The sequence below is a fragment of the Temnothorax nylanderi genome, unplaced genomic scaffold (assembly GCF_030848795.1).
Source record: "Temnothorax nylanderi isolate EJ_2023f unplaced genomic scaffold, tnyl_v1.0 TNYL_tig0040_pilon, whole genome shotgun sequence".
NCBI classification, from domain to species: Eukaryota; Metazoa; Arthropoda; class Insecta; order Hymenoptera; family Formicidae; genus Temnothorax; species Temnothorax nylanderi.
The window spans coordinates 1,241,409-1,254,169 of record NW_027249102.1 but is presented as its reverse complement, the minus strand read 5'-3'; the positions used below and the strand labels follow the sequence as shown (position 1 = coordinate 1,254,169).

The 12,761-nt window shown below is 32.8% G+C and overlaps 1 protein-coding gene across 1 annotated transcript in view; it reads left to right on the top strand.

The window, feature by feature from the left end:
- Window positions 1-12,761, top strand: part of Shal (potassium voltage-gated channel protein Shal) — a 224,257-nt gene that overhangs the window by 100,772 nt on the left and 110,724 nt on the right. The window contains exon 2 of the mRNA XM_071704304.1: window positions 10,826-10,988. Within this exon, the coding sequence (XP_071560405.1) occupies window positions 10,826-10,988 (163 nt within the window). The remainder of the gene's footprint in view (window positions 1-10,825; window positions 10,989-12,761) is intronic.

Below are 12,761 nucleotides of genomic sequence, written 5' to 3'. Positions count from 1 at the left end.
ACATATATAACTGAAAGGGGGGCGCATTGCCTATATCGCCCGTGGAATAATCTTGTTACTGTGCCTGGACAGTAGACGTAGTTCTACGTTGTTGGTTGCGGCACAGTTGTTACTGTGCCTGTTTGATTTTTCCAAAAGAACATGATGGTAAATGTAAAATTTCGCCCACATCACACGGAGGTCCAATTATGTTTGGTGTTGTATAATTTTGCTCTGATGTTCTCTTGGTAACAAATTTTTTCTTAACAAATTGATAGACAAAGTCAACGTTACCATAATCTTCTCCTACGGATACTCTGCCGATGTAAGGATATCGACTACAATCGCAATTCAAAAATTTATTGTAGCCGGTCGTCGACATTGTCTCTCTAAAAGAAGATAAAAAATATGGAGAATAATCCTTTCTGTTTTGTTTATAACTTTTTAATAAGCAGCGACCGCCGATTAAGTTATAAGGAAAAGTTATTCAGTATTATGTCCTTGACAACATATGTCAAGGTCAATGTAATCCGAGCTGTGTAAGTTATTGTAAACTTTTACCTTAAATTATTATATAAACACATAAGCCTCGAATATACGTTGATTGCTTCTGATTTGAAACCACTAGTTTATATAATTATCGATTAGCGTACGTGCATTGAGTAGTTTCTGTAAACGTTGGCAATGAAGAGCAAACAGTTCTTGTAGCCGATCGATTTCCGCTTTTTCCCCTTCTATCAAACAGTATCATTTACCTCGGAAGCAAATACAAATTCGTTAAAGCTAGTCAAATGCGCCCACCTCAGTTAACGATTATCGTGTACGAAGAAAAACAAGAAAATCTTGACTATTTTTACTACACACGAGTACATATGTGAAGTAAAAAAAAATGTATCTGGTATTTGTCAATATATATGTATCAATGTTCGGAAAGCAAAACCATGTTAGGTTTGTTATTTTTAACTGCTCTTTATTGTACTTTTTTACGTATAAAGTGGGACAAATGCATATGTCATATTTTTAACCCGTCACATCTTTAATTCGTCTATTCAGGTTTTCTAGACCCATATGTAGTTACTCGGAGAGTTGCTGACATATTTACATATTATTTGTAATATTATATGTTTATATATAACAACAATTTTAATATTATTTGGATTGATATAAAATTAGGTAAAAAAAGGTGTGGTTGTTAGAATTGCATATAGGTAAAACTTTTTATTTAAAAAATTGCGAGTATGCGTTGAAGATTGTTTCTGACATATGTACAATCAAAACAAATTTATCTATTTTTTCTTTTGTAACTGGGTTATCGTGATAAAGTAAAAAATTATAAAAAACAAATATTGTATAAACATTTGAAATTTTTTGTTACATGCTTTCTTACATCTTTTTACCTCAGGAATATTGTTTGAAAAAGAAGTGGGTCATTGTGACTACTGAACAATGGCGCAAAGCAAGAAAAGTGTGCGACCATGCGAGGTAGCTGCGACGCGATGAGCCGGTGATGCATAGATCTCGTGTTAGAACATTTTGCTGTATTCATGACTGTCGACGTAAATCAAAGGTATAGTATGTTCGCAAACGATCGAGTTTTACTAAGAATCCATACTTCAACTAAAATTCGTTTAAGCTTTAAAATTCATTAAAATATCGGAATTCGGTTACATAAGTATACTAGATTTCATATCTTTCGTTAAGTCTTTCGAAATACCTAATATCGACTAATATATTTTCACTTTCTGTGAAATATATGTGAATCGAGACAATTATGATTCTGAATTATTTTCAATGATAATTAAGAATATTACATGAAAATTGTTAAGATAACGGTTATTCATATCGTAGATATGACTTGAAATTGTCACAAGTGATCATATAGTTAGAAAATATCACAATGTTATAATTACTCTAACGTAGTGTCACAATTAGTGTAATTGATCTTATTTTTTTGGAAGAGTCTATTATGAAAACAGCCTTGAAAAACATTGTCCTCGCGTTCTCACGGAAATGCAATTCAGAGTTCACTAAGCCGATAAAATAGTGTCATATAACATTTGTACGTTTTTCGAAGTCGTGGAATATTTTGTCGCGTTGGTGGAATCGTGTTATTGGTTTTGCACAGCTGCAGCCGCGATATATAAGGCCACGTTATTTGCCTGATTCGCAGTTTTTTCTTCGGTGTTGGAAAATAAAACAATTTAATACTTTTTTTAGCGACGTTAAATGAGACATTTTGTATCTTGCGACTTTGTGAGTTTTCTTTCTTATGATATATTTTTGATATTATAGTTATACAATATGATACACACAAAAGCTTTCTCTGAGCTTAAAATATTTAACAAAAGGGGATAAATTTATATACATAGTTATATTACATACATTTTTCTCTTATATTATATTTATTCTATATTATACTTAAAAAAAAGAGATGATTTTTTTCTCATAGATTATAAACGATGCCAATAACAATGAGTTATTTTTTTGTGGTTTTAACAAGAATTTTACATTTATTATTTTACGTAATTATTTTACGTAAATAATTAAAAAAGAATAATAAAATAATTGAGGACTCTCGATAATAATAAGAACATACAAGAAAAATTGGCAATAAGAGAGTCGACGCGGTTATTAGTGCGTAATGTCAAAAGACAGATATATTTTCATATTACAAGTTTCCGGACGTTTCGGCTTTTCTTCGAGCTATCCTTAGTAGTATAATAAACCATTCTCCATCATAACCATGAACTTTCGGATTAGGAGAAACATAATTAAAAAAGAAATATTTATAAAAATATCTTTTTTCTCTTTAATATAATATAATATAATATTGTATAATATTTGAAATTGTTATTATTTCTTAGCCAGCGTACAGTAATTATTAACGTTTCTTATGCACATAAGTGAGTTTTACTGGACATTTACGTTTTATAAAATAGCATCAAATTATATAGTAACGTTGAGTGTACTTGGGATGAGTTTACCAAATTATGTTCTAAAATATTGTAGTATTATATATAGTTAGTATATATAAATATAATTTTTTGAATAATCGCGAAATCAGATAATAAAAACCATAAAAAATAGCTTCGTCCGCCAGTGATTAAAAACAAAAAAATTTTCTTTATTATAACTCGACTAGCAACAATATAAATAATATTCACTATGTTTCGACCCTTGGTTCGAGTCTTTTTCAAGTAAAGTCTGTAACATAAATGGAACATAGCGTCAATTCGTAATACTAATTATATAAATTAATGAAAACAGAAAGCACACACAATATCTAAATCCTCAATATTGAGTCGTCAGTCGTAATCGCGAGACATCTTTGTGTTTATGAAAATATTCGAAAATAGTCATAAAGTAAACGCTACTAATTTTTTGATAAATTACGTAAATAGAAGGAGAATATGAAGATTACATTTATTCTTTATTCTTATTGAATTTATTTTTTTCTCTTCTTTTTCATGTTTTTTTTTCTTTCTTTTTCCTGTTTCTTCCTTTTCTGAGTAGACTAACTGTTTTTATTTGGATTATTTTATATTTTAAATACATTTTTCATTTTTCGTATTAAAATGCAGAAGAGTGTAATTGTATGTCCTCGTATTTTCTATTTTCTCGCAATGTTCTTACGTGACTACTACTTGCGTACATTATAAATGAGCGCGTAACACCGTTCTCGTGACGAAACGAATTAAGGAAGACGACGGCGTCCGCAGTTTGCGCGAACTTTGCTAATTCGCAAAACTTTTGTATTCGGAAGATATACCTGTTGTGACGGAGGTTTTATCTTCGTTCCAAACCAATATAACTCTTGCGAGTTGAGGTTCGTTATAACGTATGATGTGAATTAATTGCAAATTTATTTCTTTCTCATGGTAATGTTTCAAAATTTGTATAGAAACTTCCTTTGAACTTCTATATATAATCAGCTAAAGATTAAAACTGGAATATCGGACGAGGAATTCTACGAGAGAGAAAGAGAAAAAAAAGGAAAGAGAGTCCTCGTATAAAAGTTTTAACGCGCTTATTTAAGTTTGAGTTAACTTCAAAATTTGATTAACCTTTTAGATACGAATGCCGGATATATTTCATCCTTTTTCTTTTATTTGCGGATTTTTTGATAAATCTAGATTGGAGCTTCTTCTCTCAGTAATTAATGAGGTTAAAACTCCAGTAGCTTTGAAGCTGCAGATTATTATAAGATTTTTACAAATTAAATTTTAGAGCTATATGAACTGATAACAAAATGCTTTAGATAATTTATGTAATTGCATTAATCTTTATATAATGTTAAATAGATTTTGAGTAGTATGTTAATTTGAGGCTTAGTTATGAAGATATTTAAAACTGAATAGTCATTATGGGAAGATCGATTTTGAATTGTTACAATTGAAATTGGCTAAATTGCACACTCATGATAGATTTATAGAACATACATTGTACGTATGGATCACATGTACATTGACAGTCGCGTTTGTGATTTAACTATGGATTCGGCCTGGTCTTTATCTGTATGAAATACCAACTTATAGTCCCAGGTAGTTGCTCGGCGACCGCCCAAGGCGCGCTTGCCTAAAAATAGATCACTAAATTCTACGTTTTCGTCGGTTCTAAACTCTCTACCGTCGCGTGTCCCGACTACATTGACAAGTAAGAAAAATTAGTCGCTCGACCATCGGCTCGACCTGAGAGCGTTTGCCTTGAACTCGTGAGACCTGCAATTTCTCATTCCTAACGCTCGATATTTGTCTATTTTAAGCGTACGATATTATTGTAGAGTGAAATAAGTTAGTAATTGTGCTTTGTAACAAGTTTATTTATTTTTAGAATATGTAAATGACTAATTAACTTTTAAGTTTTTGTGATTATCTTGGTATTAAATTCTTGAATAATATAGTGCCATAATTTATACAATTGAATAGAGATTTTTACCATTAAATATATAATTTACATTGTATATTAAATATGCATTTATTATATGTATATTTATATTAATTATATGTATTAAATGATTAAATTTGATTTTATATTTTGCTTAAAAACAACAGATTTGCTTTAAGATTTTGATATATAGCCATTTTTTTGTAATAAATAATAGTTGTAATATTTACTCTTTTTTTATGTCGTTATCTTTGAAGTTTTAATCTGACATTTATACCTTTTTGTTGGGTAACAGCATTTATTCTTAGGCTCAACTAATACTTTAATTATTTTCAATTGTTTATACCTCGCTTGTTTACTGAGAAACAGATTTACCCGTGTAGAAGGTACTCCCCACGGAAGATAGTCATGTAAGAAAAAAAAATTATTCGATCGATAAATAACTAGCGTGAGAAATTGTTAAATAAATAAAAGGTGCGAGAAAGGAGGAAGATCGATAACACGCAGCATATCACGTGCGCGAAAGTCGATAGGGCGAGCATCGGGTGAGATCCCGCTAGGACGAGTTTCATGGTCGCTGTAAAAGTCCGTGGGAAACGTAAATCATGGTCGAGAAACGGGCCCGGGGGGCCATAGGGCGCGGGAAAATTATTGTCGACCGGGAAAAACCGAGCTCGGATGAAAGTTCGCGTGACCCGCAATTCCAGGTTGACTTTCACTTTTTTTTGTATGGGTGCTTTTTATAGACCAAATTGTCGTTTACGTCTTTATGTTACGCGACAGAAGAGATTGTTTATAAAATAATGTGTGACTGGCAAAGCAATATAGAACTAGATAAGCCTAATATAGATTGTATTAGAAGATTACTTAACTAAAGAAACTATAAACCAATCTAGTCTCTAAAAGCTATGTAATTGATTTAATAATATTATTATTCAACAATATATCAGTAGCGATATCTGTGCGAGAAATTATGTATATCACATTTAAAAGCGTTATCTTATAGGTGTATACCATATATTTGCCGTTTATTACCAATACAATTTAAGAGGACTGGGCAGTCAGATTTGTCGAAAATGAAGCTTTTTGGGGGAATTTATTACGAAGAAATAAATTGAAACCGAGATTGAGCTCAAAATCACATTCTAGATCGAAATCTAAGATTCGGAGACGGATCTAGCGTAATCTTAAATCTATGTAATGTTTGAGAATATGGAAAACATTTAATATTTATTCTTACAATTAGTTTATTATTAGAGAGAAATAACAAAAAAATTTCTTTAGAAAATATCTATTTTGATATATCGGTATATCTTCTATTTTTTAGCATTCTTTTATTGTTATATATTATAATTTATTATAACTTCTGGTGTTAATATTTATAATACAAATATCTTTACACGTTCTTCGATTTTATTCTAACGATTTCAAATTTGCAGATTTTTAATTTTAAGAATTTTGCAATTTAAAAATTGGCAGATGTGTGTGTATCGCAGATAACAAATTCTACAATTTAAGCAATATATAAATACAGTAAATGAAAATTTATATTATAAAATTTCTGCAATTTAAACTTAGAAAATCTTAATAATGTTACAATTAAAACAATCTGTAGTATTATAGAATCTATAATAGAAAAATCTTATTTAATAATTAGTATTCTAATATTTTTTAATTAAATTAGTAAATATTTTTTTTATTATTATAAATAGAGTTTGTTTTAAGTTTAAAGCATACATATTTTCTCAATAATTTAAGATTTAATAAATGATAAATTTGGCGATATATCGCGCAGGATATTGAGCAATCGATCATTTTTAAAAAAACATTTTTTTCCCTCAGACTCCACGTCGTTTGCAGAATAGAACTTCCTTTTACTCTTGCTCCCTTCGTCACGAGCCGAAATTGCGTGCGGCCCGAGAAATTCGCTGGAAAAAGGAACGATCTGTAGCTGTCGAGTGCGATCCATTACACTTCATTTTATCCCCTCGGCTCCATCGGCGCTCTCTCTTTTCCGCGCGCGCCTTCTTTTGATCTTTCGAGTGAGGCATGTCGGCAGAATAAACGATCGCCATTGTGCACAGTATAACGTAGTTTCTGGTTTCCCCAGTAATAATGCGTCACTCTTTTTGTACTAATTGTCGTGGCGAGCATTAAGTGTACCGGCATCCCCTTTTCTTCCGGAATTTTCTAATATTTGAAAAATGTCATATAGTATTCTAAATATAATCATGTGAAACCTTTAAGAGTGAATTTTATACATGATAGAACTTTTCATACAATTATTTGTTGCATCTATAAAATCCCTGATTAATTTTTGGTTTTGACATATTTTGTAAATCTATACAATTCAAGCTTTAGAGTGCTAAAACTCAAGAATCCTTGAATTGTAAGAATATTGCTTTGCAAGGGGAGTCGTATGGTATAAAATTCTTGATACTCTCTACCCCTTTCCTATATTACTCAATCCTTAAATCAACAATTCTATAGTTAAATTAGAGTAATCAGAAATCTTATTTCTTATGAAGTTTAGAAGTTGCCCTGATCGACACTCTCACCGAGAGTTAGGCGGGCATATAATGGAGTGGCACCATCGCGACTCGCAGAGAGTCGCATGGCATTTTTGGGGATGCACCCTCCACACTATCATCCATGATCGATCCCCGACATACGTCAATCCCCAAAACCCTAAAAAATATATTATATTCATAGCGGGCCAATGCGACTTTGTTGGTCCTTCCTGTCCCTGCGTTTGCGATTCCTGTCCCTTCTTCTTCTTCTTCTTGTGGTATGGCCTTTACGGGTGGCCAATATTGGAACGTAGTAATGCAATCGACAAGATAACCTTGAAAAAAAACCTAATATGCTTACCTCGAAACACTTTAAAAAGGCCCCGACGCGACGCCGGTATAGCCAGCGTTCGTCTTCTCGTGAGCAAGTTTGGTTACATTAAGCCAACGTTTCGACCTTACTTGGTCTTCCTCAGGGCATAAGGTGGTATTACATTTAAAGTTACATAATAATAAAAGTATAAAAATAAAAATAAAAATAATAATAACTGTTGGAGTTTACATTAGAAATATTGAGAAATATAGTCATCGCCGGTGAACAATACGACACGCAATAGAAACAAGGTCAAAGTCAAATTCGAATTAAACGTTGTCACGGGGCACATGATTGCAATAAAATTGTTACCGATTACAATAAATAGCGATCTGAGTCGCAGTTGATGGAAATGCTAATTCGGTGCATTTTCTGTATATTCTAAACAGCGCTTTTCTGTAGGATTTGATTGTATCCTGGTATTTTTACAATAAACAAATAACTGCACGAATCATTTTCCTGTCAATCGCAATGGTTTCCTTTAAAGATACCATTGTCTCGCTCAATTCTTTCCATTATCGCATCCTTGCTTGAACTCACACGTCACTATCTGTCGCACCTGCAGGTTTCGTCCTGCTTGAACGGAAGATATACGTCGTGGATGAAACCAGCGGAAAATGCTGACGTACGCGACGAATTGCGGAATATATAGTAGTCGGCATAAAAAGATGAGGTAATATTTGGAAATGTCGGTTGAAAATATTTCGCATATGAAAAGTTATTGAGGCACAAAGAGGGCTCGTCAGTGGGGAGCAAATTCGTAAGGAATATCTTGAATCATTTATTCTTTTTAGACGAATACCATCAAAGTGACCGAAAATAACGTAGATCCCGTGAATATTTTTACTTTTATTCAAGAAATATATACGTCACTATGCGAATGGCAAATACGATTTAAATTTACATTTCACACTGGGTGAATAATAATTCTTTTGCAAATATCATTTTTCATTTCTATTCGATTTCGACAAATATTTCGAATTATGATACAAATTTTCATGATCCAATTATCTCAATAGTAAAATTAGATGATAAAAAGAAGCAATGTAGATTCTAAAAAACAGTTCTTATCACCTTATCGTCAATTTTAACGGAACGCAAATATGTTCAAGCGCGTCGTCACGAAAGAAAATTGAACAAATATCCGCGCATTTTGCACGGTCGCGTATTTGCGCCACTCGATATACAGTAAATATGTAAAGAGGCTAGACTGGGAAACCTTGCGGGAAATGATCGACCACGTAGCGAGCCACGTGTAGCCAAGAATAGTATATTACACTACAAGGGCCGAAAGTTGAATTTTCGGCCCTGCGCGTCATGATGCCCCGAGGCGAAGCCGAGGGCATCATGACGAGCAGGACCGAGATTTCAACTTTTGGCCCGCGTAGTGTATACGATTTTTCTTCATAGCCGGTCGAAAGTACGTTATTAATTTTACTTTTTTTAACTTTAAATGTTAATAAGCATGTTTTTGATGCCTGCCCCCGACATTTGCGGCACGAGCGAAGCGAGTGCTGCTGGTCGTGGGAGCAGGCATCAAATACATTCGAAGAGTCAAGTCTTGTCATATTTTGTAAAAATAAATTAATTCCATTCTATCAAAAATGTATTTATTTTCATTAGTTTAACAAATTATATTAATTATAATAAAATTTATAAAAAAAAAACATATTATAAGCTAAAAACTCTTATTGCTTTTTTTTATCGTTTTCATTTTTACTTGAATGATCACAATTATTAAGAAAACTTCCATAAAAAACACAGTTTTCAAACTTGATATTAGAGTAGTTATTTTTGCTAGATTATTGAATTGACTTTAATAATATTTTAATATTAAATTAACTGACGACAGAACAATATTGATGACTATTTTTAAGGTTAAAGGGCGTTAAGGTTTAAGGTTATAGAGGGAGCGCGTGTACTTCTCACAGGGAGTAAATGTTAAACTTTCGTCCCTGCTATTAGGGACGAAAGTACGTACTTTCGACCGAGGTATGAAGAAAAAAGTTTTACGGACGGACATTCGCGCGACTGGGAAACGAGGACGAGCGTATCCTTTACGGCTGAATTCTTCAAGCACTCGGTGAATTATCCACATTCTCCCATTTCCCTCGCCATGATGCGTGCTCCCGCGGGCGACGACGTCGGGGGAATGCATAATTCTATCGTGTCTTCTGAACATTTGGCCGGATCGTTTGTCTAAGCTGCTATACTGTTTTGTGTCGCCAACAATGCTCATAATAATGTTTCGCGAATGAATGTCCGTCGCGCGAGGCGCGACATTCGCCTGGAATTATTATGCGGTATCTCGAAATGAATGTGATATATCCGACGAGTTTGGAAATCTTTGAACTGTGAAATATATTGGATTGTAGAATATGCAAATCCTGGGATTCATGAATCTTGGGGTTTAAGCATACAACAGAAACGGTGACTATCAGAATCCCTGACTTCTAATATGCATGTTCAAATTGGAAACTATAACATTGTTGCATCTTGAAATTGTATATTTTAAAGTTTTTGAATTTTACGAATTTTTTTTATTTTTCTCAAAATTTTATAGTCCATAATATAGTTGTACTAAAGTTTAGAATGTATAAAGAATTGTTTATGTTCGAGAATTTATCATGATCCTTAAATTTTGGAATTTGGGGAGAATTTATAAATTATTACATGGCTGTAACTCGAGATATTCGATTATTTCATAAATAGTTTGTTAAATATATCTAATTTTCTAAATGTTTTGATAATCACAAAGAAAGATACATTGTGAAGAGGATAAATTATAAAAATTTGGTATTTTTGGTGTTTAGCAGTAATTTTTACTTTACGAGATTTATGGAATGACATCTCGTATTGAGTCATGTGATTTTATTATTAAAATATTGTATTTTAAGGTAGTACGTCCGTAACTCATTTTCTTAGGAATCTTGTAAAATTTGGACAGCATATCAATGTAAACACGCTTTACACACATGTGCAATTAGAAAAAGATTGAGGAAGCTTAGCACTTGTACGGTACTTGTACGGTCATGGAATTGTTGCTTTAACAAAACAAATATTTTTCTGCTTGTTTCAGCTACGGTGACATGGTTCCGAAAACGATTGCGGGAAAAGTCGTCGGGGGTGTATGCTCCTTGAGCGGTGTCCTAGTGATCGCTTTACCGGTACCTGTAATCGTCAGTAACTTCAGCAGAATATATCATCAAAACCAACGTGCTGATAAGCGGAAGGCGCAAAGGGTGAGTGCAAGATACTTCAAAAATATATTACATTACTTGTATAAAATTTAATAACAGGACAATTTTTTGCAACTTGAAAAGCAGAGTTAAAAATAAATGATAAAGCATCAATCATCTTTCAATTTTGAAATAAACTTTAACGTAATTTTTATTTGAAACTTTTAGTTATTAAGATATCGAATGGTAAAATGGAAAAATTTGAGAAATTGTGTAAAATATAGAAGGAAAGTTGATTCTATAATTCACGCAAAATTAACTATTTGTTAATTCTGAAGAAAAAATTTGTGGCAGAAGAGATCTATCACATATGAAGTCAGTATCACACGATCCTGTAATAATTTAACATGTCTTTCGCGTTTAGTTATTAAATCTTATATTGATATGTATCCATTACAATTTTATGTAGGATGTCTCTTGAAATATGTGCCTCTTTTTCACGTGTACGATGCGCATCTACAAATAGCCTCGTCACTATTCGCGCGGTCGAGTGTACATTTTATTCTAGTACAATGGATATCGATACTTCTGGATGCTGTCTTCGGACTAGAAAACTCGCTTCGCTAGCTCAAGGCCGTTCTCGTAACAAAGTCGCGAGCGAGGCAGAGCAACCGAGCTTTTCTCCCGTTGTTTCATTATGTCGCGTGACTGCTACTGTAATAAGAAAAAATCGCGGAATATATTATTAATAAAAATTGCTTTCTAGAATACGAGACGCCCTGAAATAATGCCGACGCGCGACAATATATCGCGCGGAGAGAAAGAAATAATGTTAAGAAATATCTCTTTAATTTAAATTCTATTTAAATTTTGTTGCCTGCAATGCGTGATGACGTGTACCAAGTAGCGAGATTTATATTCCTAAATCTTTTCGTAAAACGGAGAGATAAAATAGAACGATCTTAAATCGTAGGAATTTGCAACTCACTGCGAGTTGATTTTCATGCAACAATATTGAGGATGACATGGCTGCGATCGCGGAACGTATTTTCGCGGTCGACATTCTCGTATAAAAGGTGAGGAACTCTCCCGTCGCCATTTTCGTATCCTCCCAATATCGACGTTTCGAAAGATATTTCTTCCATTATAGGGAGGAAGTGGTGGTCCCTAGTCGGGTTGCAGTCGATGACACGTTAGCTCGTTTCGCGTCGTCGTTTCCAGAAGTCGGACGATTTATTCTCATCCACGTGTAGCCTGTAACTTCGTCCCCGTGGCACAGTTTACGACCATTTAACCGAGCATCTCACAAACTGATGTCATCAAGAAAGGAAAACAAGTTATCCCTTCCGATGAAGACGTTAAAACTTTCTTTATTCTCTTTACCTTTATTATTATATTATTTTCTCAAGCTTTATAGTTTCCAAAAAGTAAGAGGTTAATTAAAGTATGCATTCTTGATTAAAAATTAATATAACAATTTGTTAGTAATATTAAAATGTTATAGTATATAAAAAAATTTTTTAACAATATTAATAATTTTTTAAACAATACTTGATTTAAAATAAATTAAGTAGATTTTTGAAAATTAGGCTTTCATAATTAAATTAATACTGTCACGTTAGATATCATTAATTATTATCTAAATAATTTAATTCTTTTTTATAAATATCGAAAAGAAGAGGCATCTTTTTCCGAGCTTCTTAAAAGTCTCTCTTATAGTATCACGATGAAATAAGGACAGTCATTCTCGCACACTCGTTTCCCTCCTGTGACACGATTACCATTTTTAGCGTCGACATTTCGGCGGCGCATCGATCGATCCGTAAAAAGAATTCT